The sequence below is a fragment of the Anopheles arabiensis genome, chromosome 2, assembly GCF_016920715.1.
Source record: "Anopheles arabiensis isolate DONGOLA chromosome 2, AaraD3, whole genome shotgun sequence".
In the NCBI taxonomy this organism is placed as follows: Eukaryota; Metazoa; Arthropoda; class Insecta; order Diptera; family Culicidae; genus Anopheles; species Anopheles arabiensis.
The window spans coordinates 3213727-3234796 of NC_053517.1; the positions used below are offsets into that span (position 1 = coordinate 3213727).

At 45.5% G+C, this 21070-nt stretch overlaps 1 protein-coding gene across 3 annotated transcripts; it reads left to right on the forward strand.

The window, feature by feature from the left end:
- Positions 1 to 644: 644 nt before the first annotated feature.
- LOC120908647 (dynein light chain 1, cytoplasmic) lies at positions 645 to 20597 on the forward strand. Of its 3 annotated transcripts, none has more exons than XM_040319868.1 (3): positions 645 to 775; positions 3977 to 4148; positions 18433 to 20597. In XM_040319868.1, the coding sequence occupies exons 2-3, from the start codon at positions 4041 to 4043 to the stop codon at positions 18592 to 18594; spliced, it is 270 nt and encodes an 89-aa protein (XP_040175802.1). In that variant the 5' UTR covers positions 645 to 775; positions 3977 to 4040; the 3' UTR covers positions 18595 to 20597. The 3 variants fall into 3 exon arrangements, with proteins under 3 accessions (XP_040175802.1, XP_040175804.1, XP_040175803.1); XM_040319870.1 differs by having other exon boundaries at positions 762 to 873; XM_040319869.1 differs by lacking the exon at positions 645 to 775 and adding an exon at positions 3568 to 3694.
- Positions 20598 to 21070: the final 473 nt, after the last annotated feature.

Below are 21070 nucleotides of genomic sequence, written 5' to 3' on the forward strand. Positions count from 1 at the left end.
CATAAATAAAAAATCATACGTATTTTGAATCGATTTATACAATTGTAGAGTTGAAAAAAAGGTTTCTTTAGGTGAATGAACACGATGGCTGGTATTATTGAATTCGTTCGTAGCGGGGACGTACGGCGCTCACACAAAATTCTAGGGATGGCAACACATTTCTTGAGCCCGGTCCTACAACGCTGCGGTGAATAACTGTAGCAACCATCTAGTACGTTAGGAAAATGAGTGTCGAGTGAGTGGACGTACGCCGCCGCTACGAACGGATTCAATAATACCAGCCGATTTCTCTAATTTATTTTTATTTTGGAAAAAAAATCAGAGGCAACGGTCTCGTACTGCAAATAAACAGATGAGTGTTTTGATTTATTGATCTACTTCCTTCAAGATTTATCCTTTTGTTTTATTATATTCGTATGCGAAAAGTGCCAAATTTTGTAAATCAAAGCGTATAAAGTCGATCGGTTTGACTAAACGAGTTATCTATAAAAAATGAATAAACGACAACTACAGTGTAAATATACCATCACATCCTAGTGCGAAATGTCACAGCTGTCTCGACGCTGTACCGTGGTCCAGCCTGCACGTGGTGGATTGTTCGATGCGACAGACATTTGCTAGAATCCGCCTGCTAGAAACCGCCTGGAAAATTCACACAATCTCGTATTTGCCGGAATAGCGGCTGTCGGTTTTTCGTCTGCGTCGCCGTCGTGTGCTAACCTACAGAGAGAAAAGAGCCATTTCGCGCTAAAGAGTGCAAACGAGTTAACGACGGGTGAGCATTTCCATAGTCCGTGTTCGCGAAGCGTTAGTTGCTAAAACTGCTAAATTGCAAACGGGATACTACGGGATAAAGACGGCGAAACAGCAACGGTGCGAATATTATCCGTAAAACCATTTTGCCGGGAACGGCAGCGGTGCATTGCGTCGGTATACTGGCCGTGCATAGTTTGTGTATGGGGAATCTATGGTGTGTACGTGTGTGTGTGTGTGTGTGCGCGTACTGGGGAACAGTTAGCAGGAACGTGTAGGCTTTACCAAGAAAAGATTCGCCAATGGAATATCAAATGTGGTGTGTGCACGTTGCGAGATAGTGGTCGAAACAGACGGTGGTAGAACGTGTTAAAAATCGCAACATTTTACCAGTGTCGTCTAACCTCATTCTCCTAGCAAACGTCTACCCGTTCTATCTCTATCACAATAGCAGGCATTGATTTCCGTTACGCGAGGGAGATGTGTTCCGCGAACTTGGGATGGACCGTTTCACGAAACAAACTTTCGCTATCGTACGCTGACTACACGCAAGAGCTGTATAAAAGACTGCGTGTTGCTTAAAACACTCAATTTCTTTTCTTAACACTGTGGCTGTCTGTAGATTACGGCCATATATTCCGTCCGTGACGTCGGGAATGCCTTGATGCCTCCATACATGATCCACAAAACCAGAACCATGCGAAACGTGAGAAACACGTTGGCATGCGTGAGACGGACGGACGGTGATGGAATTTCCTGCATAAAGTCTGCATCCCGCCAGCCGCGCTCCATCTGTGTCGTTATGACCGGAAGCCTCATGGAAGGCCGCTCGAACGGATATTGAGTTTTTGGATGTACCCCACTTCGCTATAAAAAAAGCAGCAGATCATTCTCTGAAACATCGAAACATCGTCTTTCCGCAGGGAGCAGCAGTGTTCCAATGGAAAACGCGTTGGCCGATGGCGTGGCCGAAAATGGGAAAGGAAATTTCCCATCGAATGTACTAGAAGCAGGCGGAACGATATCGTCATAGAAGCCGTTGCAAGCGCGCGCGTTCGTTTTGACACAACCTAGCAAGCTCTAAGCTCGCACTTCACGCGTTTCCTTTTCTGGGTGCCCACACCATTCCACGAAAGTGAATGCGTGTGTGTGTATGTGTGTGTGTGTGGGTTTTGTTTAGCCAGTTTAATTCTTCAAACACACGGTTGTAGCGTTTGAAAACTTTCCATCCATTTGTTCTCTCATTTCGTTCCTTAGGAGAGTTAATCGTTTTTTTTGATTTTCTTACCCTGGGACAACTTTGTACTTGTAGTGCAATTCGAGTTGTGCAGGATTGTGACGACAGTGTGCACGTTCAAACGAGGTGCACGGAACACGCCTTTCTTTTCTATGTCAATTTTCCTTTTCATTGGTTATTGGGTTTCCTTTCTCCCGCACTTGGCCTCGTTGTGGGTTGCGAGCGCTACAACATTCGAAACGTATTTTTCCACGAAATCAAGGTGGAGTTTAGCCCCAGGAGAATGGTTAGCGTTTGGTGGTGAGTGTGTGTGTGTGTGTTTGGAGGTGCTACGGCAAACGGGAATTTAAATATCCTGCTACCAACACCTATCGGAAGCATTGCACGCGAGACTAAAATTAAGGATACACTCGTGCCGAGACTCTCCCTTGTTTCTTTCCAGCACACCTACCCGTGCGGCAATACATAAACTCCACGGATTAAGGCCTAGCAGAGCAGCATGCACAGCTGTGAGCGATTGGAAAAGAGAGGACTATGCATTCATAATGCCAAGGAAAGAGAGAAAGAGAGTGTGGAAGAGACATGGAGAGACATGCAGAAAAAGGGAGCCTTTGGAGCCTTTTCGGTCCGGTTTGGCCAGGCGCACATATTACACAACACACACACACACACACACACCCTCAGCGCACGCGGGTCGAGGCGCATTAAAACCATGTGCTCCGGTTGTTGTTGGCTGGCCCGCTTATGTTTCAAGGTCAGCAATAGCAGCAAGCCTGGGGTGCCTTGGGGTGTTCCCAACGTAACATCTCCTGGCAAGCATTCGGTGCTCTGGGTCCTTTCGGGGGCAAATTTATGCAACCATCACCTTTGCTAGGGTCCCGCAATATGCCGGGGGTTTTGGGGCGATTGCATCGATTACAGCTTGCGTTTTTTTGGGGCATTGCATGTTGCACGGATCAGGGTTTCACTTTCACGTCCTCATCTGTGAGGGTTTAGGACACATGTAGCCTTATTATATATTTTTTTATTTAGATCCATCACTCTCAAAGAAAAGCGTTGAATACGAATGCTTCAAACATGCAAACCTGGATTCTTCACGATGCAAATGAGATCTACACCCGATGTGCCCAGTCTTTAACACGTTTAATGATTTATTATTAACATTACCGTCCCCACCTTTCAGAGAAAGTATACGATTGCAGTTGGAATATTATCCAGTGGAGAGTTAGTGGGGCCATTTATTTTCGAGCACTCTGATGATGGTACTTGAGCATGCAAAAGCTGGCTCCAGATGGCAGACTAGCAGACCAGTTTCACTCTCTTCAGTTTCATGCGGTGCTCTGCCTATCGTGGTGAATGCAGAGCTGAATAGAAAGAGAGCGAGCATCAAATAACGTTAATGCATTTTCGCGGGAGGGAAAGTGTTTATGTTCTCTATACAAATAATCAATCAACTACTATATGCGTTTAATAATGTTAATCCGCTTTGTGATATCTTGCCCCGCTAAGACCGTCCCATCATTCATCGCTGGGCATAGACGTTCATCGTAGCAGGCTGCGAATGAAAATGCAGCATCGTGTATCGTGCACATTCCTTTCGCAGATCGTTTGGGAAAAAGTTGCTTTTTTGTAGCGAAATATTAAAGCTGACATTATTGAAGGTTTTTTTTCTGCGTGAAATTTACTTTTAATAAGGAAGTGGCGGTACGTTGGGGCGAATTTTCTCTGTGAACTATCATTATTTTACTTTTTTTGCGGCAGCATAGTTCGCAATTCATCGTTACGCAGTTACCGTGGGAGAGTGAAAGGTTATTTCTGTTTCGCGAGAGGTGTTTCCGATCATTCTTTTACCTTTACCTAAAACAGAGACCGTGGAAAAGCATTAATTGTCAACTTTTCTTCTCTGTGATAATTGGCTCTTGTAATGCGCCGCAGATAACTTTCTTCGCACTTACTAATCGAGTTTCTTTTCACCGTCTGCTACAGGTATTCGTCTTAAAAGCCTTCACCATCACCATCTAGCCACCGCAGAACAAATAGCGCCGGAAAAATGAGTGACCGCAAAGCCGTCATCAAGAATGCCGACATGGGCGAGGAGATGCAGCAGGACGCTGTGGACTGCGCAACACAGGCCCTGGAAAAGTACAACATAGAAAAGGTACGTCAGCTGGTATACTGGAGGGAAATGGTTAAGAGGGGGAGAGGGAGAAGTTGTCGGAAATACGTATCCATAACGAGCCCTGCTCGGTGGACGCAGTTCGCTGCAGTTATTTCCAGCCAGAACGCCACGCAAACCCGGGAATTTCATTTGCAGACAATAATAGTACAAGGACAGGTCACCGCGGCAGCGCCTAGCCAAGGACGCGAATGCGTGAGACCAGACCTTGCGTTAGTGTGGGTAACTGCGATGCCTCGGTGCGTTTGTATGTGCATGTGGGAAAGGCCTACAATGAAGATGGCAAGGAGATGAGGGTTAACAGGGATGACAGAGTCGTTCCTTCATAGAAGTAGACATTTGTTAGACATCTGAGAGAGTGTACCGGAGGAGTTCGTCTGGTGTGTCAGTCAACGGGAGTCGTATCCCACGTATGCCACATCCCCCGTAGGCAGGAAGCACGCGCGCTAAAGCTATTAGTTTAATTTTCACTTTCACGAACACGGTTTACGTACATTGTCTCGACGGTACGCCGAGACCCGTACGTACAACCACCAACCAACCAACACGCCCACACTGGCGCTAACGTTGGCGGTGTAAATGGGCGAATTAATAGCACACACCTGCTGAGCTCGTTATGGTTCCCAAAGCGCCACTGTCAGACGCTTCCTCGGCAGTCGTGGTGAGGCACGCTTTCAAAATTCATCTTCTGTTTCTCGAGTGCACTCGTCGGATCGGAGGTGTTTTTTCCTTGGCCCCCATCCATCGTGCGAATTAAATGATCAGCTTTGAAAACTTTCTAGGTACGCAACCTGAGGAGAGCGCCACGTTTGGGACCGAGATGGAGATATGATGGGGTGGGCATGGTGTGTTCTTGTTGTGTGCAGTTTCTTCTTGGTCGTCCTTACTTTGTTTCGACCATGACCCCGTTTGGGGTGGTATGTTGGTGCAGCACAACCGTACACTTAATGTAACTAAAGTTGGCCCCCAGAGATGGGTGACGAAACGGTGATGATGTCACTTTAGCGTCGAATCCGTCCGCTTGAAGGTCGTAGAGCGTAGAGGGTGTGTGTGTGCGTGTGGTTGGAGACCGCGTAGTTAGGACGGAAGGGGAGGAAGCGTTTGTTTTGGCAGCTCTATCCTCCACTGTACCAGCTGACTTTAGTTCTCTCTTCCTTGGGGAGGATCAGACGATTTGGCGAGGAGCGACAGCGCAAGAGAGAATATGTTCACTGAAGCTGGCTGCTTGGGAGGAGAGGTGTGCGGGGTTGTACATGTGCGTACCCCTCGTGTTCGTTATCACACTCACATACTGGTGACGGGAATAGCGCAACGTCGTGCAGTTAGATGCGCCTGTAATAAATTGATATTATTTTTAGCCTCGGTCAAAGTTGTGCTTCAACTGCAGGAACGACTTTTTCTAGTTCACTGAAACAAGCGGGATGGTGTTGCTGGTGGGGCACCTATGTTGCGCCGTTTTGTGCTTGAATTTGTTCGTGATGTAAGCAACACATATAGCGTTGATGAAGGTTAGGGTTAACAGAACGCATGTTGGTTGTGTGGTACAACATAAGTAAAAGAATGATTATGGTGCGATTTTGTAATGAAAAGGTTGTAATGTGAACAAAAAGGTGATGATTTTTTTAATATAAATTTTGATAGGCTTTGATTTGAGTGACATAAAAAACAGAGATACGACGGCAAAATCCGATTATTGTACAATCGATACCCAAACCAATGCAATGGCCTGGCATGAAACTTACTGAAAAAGTATTTGATTTTCTTTCACGAGAAAATGGAACACCACATACCTTTCAACGAAGAGGAACGTTTCGTTCGCATTTGGTAAAATGTTCACGTACTCTGCGGCAAAAATGGCCGATACCATTTGCCCAGTCAGGACCTTTTTCGCTTTGCAAGGGTGGGCTATTTCGCTTCACTTTAGCTCCCCCTCTTCCTCCTCGCACTGAAAAGGCACAAATGCTGGGGATATGCGAAGAAAAGTTGAGCGAAATTCGTACTCTACCCCGTTTACTTGCACGTTCTGTGCTGTGAGGATATGTTGCACGGTAGAGTTTATGCAAACCTCTGACTCATTTGTTTTGTTATTTCGCTCGACTCTTCGAGAGTAAATTGTAATCTACGTTGAATGGAACCTGTGGTGGTGTGGTGGCTTTCCATTTCGCGTCGTACTATAGAGCCCACAAAACCGGTATCATCATCATGATGCTTTCGTGTGTTCGGCAAAGGCGTTGAAATTGTATCACCAAACAAAGACTCTTGCGCGCGGCGGTTCCACACAAGGTCTGCCAACCTGGGAGGGAGAACATTTTAAACCGGAAAAGTTTGGGCAGTTTCGCAACTGAACTTTTGAACATGTCTGTTTCACACACACGCAAAACGATTGCACTTTGCACGGCGCCCATTATTTCTGTCCTGCTGCTGGCGTGTGTGCGTACTGTATGGTATGTGCACATGTGCAGAACTCGAGGCAACTATTTTACCCCTGGGAAATGGAGAAAACTTTTCCTTCCGGAACTGTCTAAAAGCAGCATTTGTACGTGGAACATTCATCGCACGAGCTAGGTGTATACCAAGCAAGGGAGAAAAAAAAATTACGATAAAGTGCTCGAGAATCACACGATCGAAGGTGACGACGATAGGATGGTGTGCGCGGTATCGATTTGTGCGCAAGTGTGCCATTGTGGCGTGGTGTAAGTAGCACTTTCCTTTCAGCTCGCTGGATCACAAGTGACCGGAAGTAGCGTTTGTCCGGAGCGCTGCACGACCGTACGGCCAAGAGAAAAGATTGTGCAAAGGGCGTACTTTTTTAACTGCCGTGTGCGCGGTTCGAGGCCGGATCTGGAGTGGAATCTTCATACCAGCGTCGTTCGGGAAGGCAGTAAATGGAGTAAAGCATTTAGTGGCTGTTTTTATGTGCGGATTTCTTCTTTAGTTTCGCTTTTAATTTTATATTCTTTTTTTCTTAGGTTGTGAAGGATCCTTGCTTCATTCTTGCCTTCCGTCGTCGTGCGCCTTACCCACTAACTCTTGATTTATGTCAAGTGCAAAGGGAAAAGAATGAAATAATCGCTTTTCTTACCCACCGGTACGCCACCGTGTATCATAATTCCGGTTTGTGGCTGAGGCATTGCGGTTAGATGGCGAGTGCTCGAGCGAATGTCCTTTTGATTTCCGAGCTTACGCTGGCTGGCCTTCTCGCTCCGCTCTCGTGCCCTCGATGATGGTTATATTGCACTGCTTGGAGCTCTGTTTCTGCTTTCTATCCAACAACGAAACAGTGTGACGCGCTGCTGCTGCTGCTTGCTGTGCTGTGTGCTTGGTCGAAGTGTGGTTGCACATCAAAAAAGGGAAAAAACAATGTTTTGCCCTTCTGGGTGGTTCATAAAAATTGGCATAACAACCACTTGGGCTGGATGGATGAATCCTGGCGTGTGTGTGTGCGTGTGTGTGTGACGACATTGGGGGTTGGTAGCAGGGATTAGCTGAGCTACCTTGACTGTGTGGTTGTGTGTGTTTTGGTTTTGTTTTCGCCTCAGGCAACATTACTTATTCATTTCCTTTCCCTTCGATGGTGCGAAGGGCGTGCGGGAGGGGGCAGTAGTGCGTGCTCTGGCATAGAGTGAGAGATGTATGCTTTTCCGCATTAAGCTGCGTAATTCATATTCAGATCAAACTGCTTTTTATGACACCCGGACAGTTGCTCTTACTGTGCGGTGTTACGGTGGTTACGAGGTGCGGTTCACGATCTGAAGACGGTTTATACGTTTGTTAGTGTTGTTTCGATATTCGATATCTAAGAGAAAATGTGTTACTTTGCTTATGTTTCGAAATTTTGTTTGAAATTTAAAGAATATGTTTCCATTAACAATCGTTGAATAATGCTTGAAGTGTAGTGTTTGGATGTTGAAATTAAATGCATTTCCATGCACAATATTTAAAGTGCCTGCGCCTGTAGTGTCGCAACAACAGAATTTTGCTCAAAAACTTTATAAAGCATTAATACAAGAACAACAGGGAAGTTGGAATTCCTTCAAATCATTTGTGACCGTTATTAGGGCCCCACGACTTTTATCCTCTTTCTCGCAATGTCGAGCATTGCCGACCTAAAATCCTTTCCCCATTATTTTGATGGCCCTGGGTGTTTGGGTCGTTCGATGATAACTGGCCATGCGACCATGCGTAATGGAGCTTGAAGCCGAAGACGACACATGCTTGAACCCCACAATAAATACGAACCGAGGGATTGTTGGTTATGGTTGGTTTTGTAGGGCAAAAAGGATTTTCGACCCTAGCGCGTTGTCTCCTCTCCTTCGTGCGATCAATCGTTTCGTTTTGTGCCAGTGTTCTTGGTCCCAAGAAGAAGGAACACTTGAAAGAATGTCGCCCGAAGATCATCATTCGGTTTTGTGGGGTGGTGGATTTACTAAGGACCACAAACTTGTCTTCTTCTGCCAGCTTTATTATGGTTTGAAGAGCATCATGATAGTAGCAGTAGCCGATGATGTGTTAGAGTGTGTTGTATTCGTCCTAAGATATAGTCGTTTGGTCTGTGTTTTGGTGACGTTTTATGAGTGTTAAGATTCAAGATTCCCTTCAGTACTCTTGCCGTTTCGGAGCAGTGAACAAACTGTGCATCTCGTCACTAATGATGTTTTGTGTAACCGTGTCTCCAGCGAATTCCGGACGCCACCGTCCAGGAGCTTTAACACAACTGCGTGGCACGAGAACATTTTTCTTGATTTCGTTCGCTACAGTAAGGGAGTTGAAGATGTGATACGCGTTCAAGTGGAATAATTGTGTGGACGATTCTTTTTTGATGGGTGAGTCAGGGGTGTTCGTTCGGTACAGGTGTAAACTCATAATTGTGAAGAACATTCATTATAGGGGTTGTTCTGAGAAAATTTACTCATTCCTCTTGTTTGGTGTAAGGCGTTTCGCAATACAAGGATGATATGATACAGGGCTTTACAGCATAGAAAATATTTTGGATTTGGCGGTCTTCTTGGCGTATGCGAGCAGTGGATATACTTATGAATGTTTGAATTTACTTCTAAATCTGATTTTGTATTCAACAAACTTGTGGTACATAGTTCTACCAACAAGTGACGTTCTCTTTGCGCAAATAAGGCACCAAAACGTACATCTCCCTGGCAACATTATTCAGAATATGTTTGGGAAGTAGGGGTTCGGGGTTCATGAGCTGCCTAAATGCGGCATTGATACAGAAACTTCCTGAATGTGATTTCCTACAAGTTTGCCTAAGTGGGAAATGGCATGTTCCCGTTTATTTCCTCCGCCAAATTGCAATCGACTATCGTTTTCGATTGGGGCCTCGCTTTTTCGGCATTTGGGAAAATGGGACTCATTGGCAGTGGGAGGTGTATCCATTTCCCATTGGTAGAAAAGGGGAAATGCGCTGTTCAGGGCGGCAAACTTCTTCAACCTCCGGGCCTAAATCTAGCGCAACAGCACGCCATTTGCTAAAACTCGATTTCGAATGAGCTTTTGCCCCCCGTTCTCTGCTTGTTTGGGATAGGTTTTATCGCGTGTCTACCCTTTATAAGAGCTCTCGTCCATCCCCAGTGCCGCCGTAGTTTTGTTCGTTTGATGTTCCGTCTGGCAAAGTGGAAGGTGTTGCGAGCTGTGTTTTATATGAAAAATTAAATTTGGCCTAGTTTGGCGAAGTTTAAGCAATTTGACACTCCTTAATCGAGGTTATGAGAAACGACTGAGCTGCCAATGAGGGTGCGTTTTCCTCCAAGCCGTCGTGTTTCGTGTTAAGTTCCTGCTCAACGAAAGGTGAGGTTTGGTTATGGCAGTGATTTGAAATCAGTAATCATTGCACAAAGAAGAACCAGCCCAGTGATAATTGTACTTTGATGCTTTGATGGTCCAACCACAAGCTCTCAGTCCAGCAGAGCTTTATTACCTCGCGATCCCATTTGGTCTCTGAGTTTATTGGGCTTCTTTTACCGTGCTATGCCTCAAGACATGACGTCGATCAATTGTATACGCCTGTTACTTATCATCGAATATATAGACAGGATTACAACAAGCGTCTGTTGTGCGACAGGCTCTCCTGGTACAATACTGACGTCAGTGTGCACGTTCTCTGCGTATCCTGGCGCTGGTCATTTCGACGTAATAGAAAGGTGAGATTATTAATAATTCACGAAAAGTGTGATAACACATTGATCGCTAACACATTTTTTCTAGATGCCATTAGTTCTCTTGGTAAAGCTTTGTCATTTGTGTCTGTGTTATTTCACCGAAAATGATGCTTTTTGAAACCCATGCCTGTTTGGAATTAGTTTATTTGCTGAAGCGTCACAATCCTGAAATAGAATTATTTTATTCAATGCCTGCGAGGGAGATAATCGCTCGACGATGTGGTTGTGTGTCTATCGCTGCACGTTTGGGTGTTGTTTTATCGCATCGAATTTCAATTGCACAGCTTAATGACATTTCGTTTCGTGGGAACACATAAAAAACAGAAACGAACACACCTACATGAGTAACAATTTCAACCATGGATAGTCCTTTGATGTTGATGAAAAATGTCAGTCTCATTTCATTGGTATGGGACACCTTTTTTGTAAGGTAAGGATCATACACATTGACCCCTGAAAAGCCTACTTTTGTGCTTCATGGGTATGGCATGATGTAGTGAAGTGTTGTTAGCGAACCAGTATGAGTGTACTGCGCCAGATTTTCACTCTGCCAGTCTCTGTCGATAGAACTCTTTGATGTGAGCATGGTCTTGCGTGGTATGGACGCTCTCCTGCGTGCAAGCGTATGTATGAGTATGCATGGAAGGAAGGATAACAACTCATAAAAGAAGCGTAAAAGGGTTGACTTCTGTGACCTATAAAAAGAAAAATCACATCCACAACACTAGCTAGTTACGATTGAGTGACGTTTGGCCGTACGTATTGCCTGTACGTGTTTTAATTTCATAGGGATTGGAAGTACGAGCGAAAACTGAAACACAATTCAAGCACTAAAACGATACGTCGAATGGATGTCACAAGGGGAATATGCAGCGATTGCAAAAATACAGCGTATGTGGCATGATCATCGTAGATACTTGGACTAGCAGCGTTTGTGGCCGAATGGTACAAGCTTTTAGACACATTGGTTTTTAATGCAAATGTTGAAAGCCCAACTAGAAGGTTATGCATCAAATTCTGATTATAGTGCATTTTAATAACTCGTTTATCTTGAAGATGAGGTTGCAGATGATACGGTCACAGTTGGAAAACCATGAAAATGTTTTTTTTTTTGCATTTTGCTCCACATTAAATGATGCAACAGATGAAGAAGTTAACAACTGATGCGACGTTTTGCTTGTTAGTTTGTCAAGCCATTGTACGGTTAAGGCAAGCAGGAGAGGAGTACGCTGGGCTGGGGAATGTTTTTGAAATGTGGAAGCCAGTCGTATAAACAATGATAAAAACTTGTTGATTTATGAATCCTCACTTTTAGCTCTCGACCTGCCTTCTGATAAGGAAGGTATATGAACACTGTGTAGCAAACTGGGTTTTGTGTTTTTAGGATAAAAATCATCATCATCTCTACGTACACTATCTGGGGGCAGTGGCGTAAGATACAAAAGGGATTTATTATTATGTTGTTTTGGCATGGGATACAGTTTGGTGAAACTCCAATTACGATTTAATGCAAAACATTCTGCTAGATACTCGCCCATTTACTGACGTGGCTGCAATTAGTGTTATCCGCAAACAATCTCGAGAAAGAGGATATTCTATTTGTTCACAGTTATGTAAGAAATTTCGTTGTAATTATTTGAGAAACTTGTTGAAACATACTGTTACTTGTTATAGTTAACATAACGCAGCACCATTTGAAAGTGCAAAAAATCAATTTTCCATCTGTAGGAATATTCTGTTAGCTTTCAAAGGGGTGTTTGGAGGTTGTGAAGCTTTTCATAGCCAGAGTACAACTTGCCAAAAGGAGAATTACAGAGAGCAAGGATCTCTTGCCGTGGGGGGAAATTGGGATAACTTCCACTGCAGCAATTCCACGAGCCCCAGCCCCTTTGCTTCGTGTGTTCGGTTTGGCCGTAGTGAAAGAGGAAACCTCTCGGGATTACTTTTCTCCGCTGCGGATGTGGAAATTTCCGGCAATCTTGTATTTCCGCCCCTAGAGCCGCAAGAGTGCACGTGACCAGAGAGGGGAGAGCGAGCGAGAGTGCGGAGAGGTCTTTCGGGAAATTCGGAGTCGGCCGCGAAAAACACACAAGATTTGCTTTGTTTATAAATCCTCCCAATGTCCGCAATGTGAGAAAAGCGATTCATAAATTGATTGATTTATTGTCTCCTAATGGAATTATGCTGGCCTCTTCTCATCTCCCCTGCCTCTTACACCTACTATGCTGGGAAGAGTAGGGTTGTATACAAGGACTCGGTGTTGTTTGTGGATGAGGATGGGTTTACATAAACTTTTCCTGCTACCATTGTATGCTTGGAAGAGGAAAAGTTGAACAATAATAGGTAGACTGTTGACGGATGGATCGATTTCGATGTATAGATAGAGCGAGCGATCGTGAGGGGAAGGATATAGGATGATGTGGTACTGTTGAACATCCTAGCCAAATCCAAAATGCATCTTGAAGGGAAGGAAGTCTGCGAGGAATCCTCTTCTAGGTGACAGTTGTGGGCGAAATGCTTTTGAAACCATTGGCCCATGGTGTGGTGGATTCTAAAGATAGTCATCTGTGTGACGTTGATAACATGGAAAATGGACCGATAACACCCAACTACGTAAAAAGAGTGGGTTTTCGCCGGAATAAATGCCATAGCGAAAATAATGCAGGAAGCGACCGGACGGCATGGTCGGTGCGGGACCGTAGGAGAGCCAGGCTTTTAAATTTAATTTTCGCCCTTTAGTCAGAGTCTCAGCTGTCGAACAACGGTGCTTCAACGCTGCCCGAAACATACTGTCCCCCGGCCATGCTGTGACGCCTGTGCCGGAGCTGGTGACCCAAGCAAATTGCTGGAATTTTCCATTTTATTTTCGTGTCGTTGCTAAATTTAGTCCGTTCTAGTGTCCCTGCGGGGCACATCGGCAGGTTTCGCGGTCTCCGCTTTTATCAACAACCCGCTGCCGGCCTTCGTCATCCGCCCAGAAGGAAATGATGATCGAACAGCATGTATTTCAATGAGGAACGCATTTTCACCACATAAAATGTGTCTGTGTGAGAGAAGGAGAGATATTTTTTTACGAGAAGAAAAACCAGAGAAAGCGAGGAGTAAGACGTGGATGAACGATAGGTAGGAGGTTCGACTCGGCCAAAATTACAATATATGGGCCATGTAGAAAATACCTGGCACTCACACATACACCACACCCACGTACACCCAAGCACACACACATTCGGGGAGTAGAGAATAAGGTATTGACCGAATTTTACCGCTTGTTGGGTAAGCGACGCTCAACAACGCCATCGCCGTTCATCATCATCTCCTCGAGAGATGCGTTGGCATTATTAGAGCAAATGGTGAGTCTATCCGAGAGAATAAGAGCAAAGCGAAAGGTTTAGCAGGGATCTCTTACACCCTGCCCGACGGCGGCAACGCACATTATAATTCACCAACCTGTTACAGATGGAAAATGCGAAGCGAGAGAGAAGCGGCCGTTTTTGTACACTTTCGGAGTTGCGGCCCACATTCAACAAGCATCATCCGCCGCATGCCGTTTACGCGACCTTTCCGTTTAATTGTAGTAGAAACGTTGTTTGTGTGGGCGGCAGGATAGCTGACTCTGTTTGTGTGTGTGTATGTGTCATTTTTTGCCTTGCCGCAGGAAGTGGGTTTAAGGGCGCCCACCTTTAAGGGCAACAAAGCGTCGTCTTGCTGCGAAATGAAATGCAATGGTGTCCGTCATTTCGTTGCCACTCTGCTGTGGAGCTCCTTTTGGCATATGATTCAATTTTGGAATTAACTTTTATTCGCTGTTAACTGCGAGAAGGCAAAGGCCGTCCCCGCGTCGTCGGTGTCTTCGTTATCTGTTTTTGCTTCTCCATTTGCTTTCGGCCGGGCAGCATCGCGCGTGAAACTCCGACGGAAAATGGAATAATAAATCCATTTAATGTCAAGATTTTAGTAGCTAGAGAGAGGACCAGCAGCAGCGTGCGTGCTCTGGGGGCTGGTAGGAAAATGAAGAGCCGTAAGCATATGCCCCAGAACCCTCGATTGCCACTCTCGAGATGATGACGCTGATGATGATGGGAAGGAGGCTTCTCTTGAGAAGAAACGCTCTGTGTGCCGACGATGATGCTCATGATGATGGTGATGGAAAGTCGCCTTGCACCCATCACCATCCCTGCCGCCCTGAAGCTCGTGCGGCTACAATTGGCCGGAGCGTGCGCGCGCGCTCATCTGGATGGAAAAGTGGTTTCAGCAACTGACCCGAGGAAAACCTGGTGCTGCCGCCTTGCTCTGTTCTTCCTTCATCTGAATCGTTTTTCCGTGAATTCATCATCATTTTCCGTCCCTCCTGTACACCACCTGTACCACCCTGGGGCTTAACTGGTGCCGCCTTTGGTTCGTCGCTGTGTTCTGTTCGGTAGAGAAAAAGAAAATAGCATTTGGAAAACGTTTAGTGAGTAAATTGACCATCGTTGAATGATTTAATACCGTTGTTGCCGTGTTGCCTGGCGGAGAGAACGTGTACCCTCGAGAGGGCGGAGATTGAAAACACCGAAGAAAATGACTCACTCACTAAATGTTGAATCTGTAGTAGGAATATATTTTTGTCTAGACATTTAATGCACCAAAAAAGCTATGGTGCTGTGAGTAGACCGAGAAGCAGATGCTTTAACTGTGACGAACGTATATGTGCATGTCTTTTTGGTCGGATTTTTTTACGTGACTGTACAAAGCGTTCGAATTATCAATGCGCTTCTGTTAAGCAACTGAAGGGCTCTTTATATCAGACAAACACGATCGTTTCTACTTTTCTGCATTACTTGGAAGGACGTTAGGTGAAGGACGAAGTGTACTGAAATAGCTAAAAAGAACTGGTTAATTGTATGCCTAGCCGAAAGAAAATTGACTAGTGAGTGAGTGGGTGCGAGACAAGGGATTCAACTCACCTCCTAAAACCCATCCCAACCCTACCGAACGGAGCTGCACCGGTAAAGGTACTCTCGGTGGTGGAATGGATCGATAAAGTTTTAACCAAGTTACGGTTGCCCACCACCACCACCACCAATACTATATCGTTTGAGGTAAAGTAAAGCAAAGCGCATTATAAACGGAGCCGGACGGACATCCTGCAGGTCTCTTCTGCTACAGTTCGTAAATATCTATCCATGTTTTCCCCCCCCATGCAAGTGCGGAGTTTTGTTGCTGTTTGTGTTGGGTAAACAAATAAATTTTGCTTGAGCAAAAACTATCAACGATAGCGCATCGGAGCAGTACTACTCCCCGGGTCAAAATAATAAAATTTGCCTGGAATGGGAGGGTTTGTTCAGTTGGTGGTAAACTTTGCCAGCTTCTTCGTACGCAAGTAGTTCCGCTCAGAAGAACCACACCGCTTTTGGGTCGCTGTTGCCTTCGTCTCTTCGATTAGTGAAGGTAAAAGGTGCTCGTTTTGATGATGGATGGATCCATGGGTATGGCTGTAAATGTCGCTAGGGAAAAGTTTCTAATCCGTCCAATTTAATGCACTTCTCTCTCCCTCTCTCTCTCTCTCTGGCAGGGAAAGAGTTTATCGAATTTACACTCCTTTGCTCCCCGAGTATAAGGGGCGTCCTTACCATGGCTAGAATCAATAGCGCAGTAAAACGATTATATGCCTTTTCCAGTTCGAGGTGACCGGAATTTGGTTGATGACCTCGATGTATGCGAAGGCATTCGTTCTTTGAAGTAAAGAACGGTGTGCGCCAAATAAGCTCAAGTTCAATGAAGGAAATACCTCTTCTAGACAGGGAGGTGAAAAGATGGCCCGCACAAAAGGTCGACCTATCTTTTCTGGCAACATATTTAATGCCAAGGTAGTAGAATCTTCCAATTATTCCAACCCTCCCAAGAACATGTCGGGGGGCGCGGCAGTAAAGCTTGAGATTATTATCTATGCCATCACACACTGTTACTGACCTCAAAAAGTTTCTCTCGGATGTGTGTAATAGACGCCCCACACAACACAGCAGGGTAAGGAGTGCTCATTCGGTTTCGGCACAGTGTGTGGGGCCTCGGAGGTTTTATTGGTTTGTGCGCTGTTTGACGCTTGTGTTCTACTTGAATGTGCCTCCCCCTGGGCGTCGCGCGTCAGTCCGTCGGCGGCGGCAAGATCGATACGAAGTTTACCTTTTTATTGTGTTTCGCAGGGTGTGGAAAGCGCGAGGAAAAAGTGCTCCAATTTTGTTCCAAGCCGCCCGCAGGGACAGGGCCGTGCCTCCGTATCGAAAATGGGGCTTTCGGAAAATCCGCATCCATTCGCTGGTGGTGTGTTACTAATGGGAGCTTAGCATGCTATCGTCCCTTCAGTAGGACATAGAACTCGCGAAGCCTACGATACAATTCGATTGAATAATAGCGGCTTCATATCCTCAGTGACGATGTCAGTCAAGGCCATGGGTGGCCACAGCGGTGTATGTGTGTCCTGATGTGTGGGAATAGATGGTGATATGTCCATGAAATGGGACAAGTATTTCACACACACACAGCCATCCACTCCTCAAATACTCCAGATTTAAAATTTATGTTTTCATTAAAGAGATAAAGGTAAAACTCTGACCCAAATTGTTCCCAGCCATAGGGAAAAGGTGTTTGAAAAGCTAGATTGGATTGAAAAAATAAATAATATCCTATGCTATTGAAATTGGTAGGGTTTTCAGCAATTAAAATCTCGCCCCAATTAGTGTATAGTTTCCAGCATGACTTTTGACTCCAATGCAACACAGCTGGCATCATACAAGCGATTACCTACCTCTCTCTCTCTCTCTCTCTCGCTCTCGTGTCTGGTGTGGGTCGTATTTCAGAGTTAGAAACAGACGAAGCACCAGGCTGATTATGTCGCTCTTTCGCTATTTGCTAGACAAACACAAGCGAGCGATGAATGGTGCAAACAAGATGATGTGTCGAGAGTAGTTCCTGTATGTGTGCTCTCGTTCGAATCTCGCTCGCTCGCTCGCTTGTGCCTTTTAGTAGTTCTCATGCACATCGCTCGTGCTCAGGTGGTGAAGTTGAGCCACCACACCATCGCAACGTGGGGCAAGTAAAGGCAAGCAGCTCAGCAGCAACTCAACTCTCGCGCTCTCAGACCACCCACCCACTGCTCGTCCCACTGCTTATGGCCCAGCAGCAAGCCGCCGCCACCCACTGCTGTCGTCGTAGTCCGGAAGTGGAGGTTGATTATGTTTACTTTTCATGTACACGTCGATGCACACAGCCCAACAACAGAAACGCAACTCCCTGCAGATGTATTTTTACCCTCCGCATCCTGCGTGGTTCGTTCACTTGACACTTTCACATCGCCAGGCCATGACGGTGCATACACAGAGAGGGAGATGCTTTCATTTATCCTGTTTATTCAGCAAGCGTCCTCGTTCTTTACGCTGTCCTTTGTGCTAGTGCTTTGGAGCAGCGGGAGCACTCATTTCCTGTGTTCCGCTGATGGTGGCGGCTGATGGCACAAAGTTTTTGTGCACAGGAATAAAAGCGCGTACCGTCGTGCAGAGATTGGCGGAGAGATTTTTCCAGCTGCCGCCGGTGCTGCCGTGCGACCCAAATTTGCCTTCGCCATTATGTGGGTTGTTTTTTTTTCGTTCCTCTGGAAATAAAGCGCATTATGAGACAGAAAGACAACAGTTGAAGAGGAGCCACATTTGGTGAATGTGGTGCGTTGTGTCAGTGGTTTTCATCGATTGCTGCACACGAATGGGTTGTTTCGCACCGCTTTCGGTGCAATTTTCTGCAATGAATGTATGGATTTGTTGCATATGAGATGCTTGCTCTTGTATATTGTCCTTTGCATTGATGTAGTACGTTCAGTGTGTGTGTATTTTGGAGAGGCTGGAAGAACGGAGCATCCCCCCTGACGAATTCAGGTCAAGTCTGCTGCTGGGACAATTGGACATTTTGGCTGGAACTGTTTCTCAAACCATTCGACATGGGGCTGACAAACGATTGAACGATTAACTTGAAATAGCCACAATCATGTTACCTTTTCTAACCATATGAATTCCACGATCAGTTTTTAATAATTGTTTTTTTTTATCTTTTGCTCTCCATTTTAGGACATTGCTGCCTACATAAAGAAAGAATTCGACAAAAAGTACAACCCCACCTGGCACTGCATCGTGGGCCGAAACTTTGGATCGTACGTGACGCACGAAACGCGTCATTTCATTTACTTTTATCTCGGTCAGGTTGCCATCCTATTATTTAAGAGCGGTTAAACCACACAACCTTAGCTTAATATCATCGGAATGCTGTAAAGGAATGGGAGCGAGGACGGGATCGGACGGTGAACGGCGAAGCGTGTAGAGAAATGGCAACGATTGCGTATTTAGCGGCGGCATCCACATATATGGACACGGCCTTCAACCTGCAGTCGGACGGCGGGAGGACGTTGGAGGGGCGGAGGAGCCGAGCCGTAGATGCGAAGGAGTAGTAGAAACGGAACGATGGATAGATAGCTGGATTGTGAGGGGCGCGAGGAACCGTTATTAGGAGCAGTGGGGAGGAAATTTGACATTCTTATATATTTACCGTGAACTATACTAAATCGAACGAAGCAGAGCTGTACCAATTAAGTAAATCAACTTTACCGGAACTCGCGAGCAAAAATGTGTACTGTCCATGGGTGTGGTGTGGTCGTTAAACCAAGCTGCTCGGAATCAAGAAAGGCAAACCATCTGTCCAAACATGCCCCTGCCAGCATAATATCTCATGCCACTAGTTCGTCTGGGAGTGTCGTACAGCAGGCAAATACAATGCCCCCCAAAGAGTGTGGCCGACCATAAAATCGACGTTCAAGTTGTAAACTAAAATTCCATTGCGTTCAGTAAAGGTGTGTGTGTATGTGCGTATATCGTTGTGATTGAGAATTGTAATCGATGTACAGGATCGCTGCCTTTGTCCAATACCTTTGAAAATCTTGCTGAGATACAATATTCTAGTAACACAATCAATCTCTCGATCGAACGTTTAGAAGTGGCCATTTTACGAAGAGAAGAAATTACGTGTCCCGCAGAGGCTATGAAAAACGACCGGGACGAAGGGAGTTATGATGAGGCGGACAGTAGACGGGAACTGGTAAAGAACAGACATGGCCGTGGACGGATGAACAGCAGTAGTACGTGATCTTTCACAAATCCTTGTTATTCTTCTCAAAGATCGATCAACTCTGAAGCATATTCAAGCGAAGGTAGTAGAGGAAGGATACGCATTCATTCTGGCTAGCAACCGAATCACGGTAACATTCATTATTTGCAGGGACACTCTACAAACACACAATTTTTAACGTTTGCAGACAGTAACGATATCTCACAACCGATGGAGGAAGTAGGGAGAACACACCCGCAGACAGGCTCGAGAGAGAGAGAAAAAAAAACAAAACAAAGAACGATCTTCTCAATTCGCTTTCCCCGGGTGATGATAGTGTTTAAGGCAGCAAGGTGAAGGACTCGCAGGACTTCTATATCGCGATCGATCGATAGAGTTTTTGTTTTTGTTTTTGAACGGCGAGATTTCACTTTTCACGTTTGGTTCAGTTCGGTCCTCGACCACTTAATAGTATATGGTAGGAAAGGTGTGCCTTTCCTTCTCCATCAAAGATAGTTTAGTGAGCGAACGGAGAGCGTGTTGCCTTTCTGCGGCAAAGTGCTCAACGTTTCGCAACGTGCGTCGAGTGTTGTCGCACGTGCCACCACGGCGTAGGGGTTTGAGAGGCGTTAGTTTTCTTCTTTTTTTTGCGGCACTAGAATGTTTTGACTCCTGAAAAGAATTTATGAACTTTGAACTTATCAATTGGCCGTCTTAGTTCCGTGTATTATTATTGCTAGTTTTGTTTTTCCACCATAGTATATCAAACGAATGAAGGAGTATAAATAAAGAATTACACTCGAAACTACAAAACTAACTTGCATAGAACTGACCAGAGGAGGAGGAAGAGGAAGAGGAGAGCCTTTTTTGTGTTGACAAGTGAGTGGCAGTGAATGAGCAAAGTAGAAACCTCTACAGCAGTAGTGCATACGCGCGGCGCACACAGTCACGGTATGTGTAAGCACAAACAAAAACACACAGGAACTGCTTGAGCTGAGAGCAGATGCAGCTCTCTGCAGTGGGTGGGCAGTATGATCCGTAGGTGTGATGAACAGTATGTAGTTTAGTCAATGAAGGTACTCCCCGGTGGCGGCGCAGAATAAAAGAAGGAAACAGAGATGGCACAAGAACTGTAGCTCTAACTGCTCTACTAGCTAAGCTTACGAGTAAATGCACCGATTTGATTGCGCGTGTGTGCGTGTGCGTGTGTGTGTGTGCATCGGAGCGCAAGTTCAACAATTCAATTTCTAGTGATTATTCACGGACCACCAGCTAACCACCAGCTGATACGATTTTTCATCATTCATTATCAATCATATTACGGTCACGTTGGTTTTGTGTTCGCCCTCTCCCTTCAAAATCTGCAAAACAACACTCCATTGTGATGTACGATGTATGTGTGTGTGTGCATGATGTTTGTGTGCGTGTGTGTGTTTGTGTGCATGTGACTATAGTGAGCTGGAGTCGGCTAGATGTTAAGAAATATCAAAAGAATTTAGTGAAAACAAGCATGATGTGCGTGGCACATCGTCCGGATTCAGTCATCTTATCCCCTACGTTTGTGTGACCTTAGTTCCTCCAACTCTCTGGACCATGGGACGTGGAGTA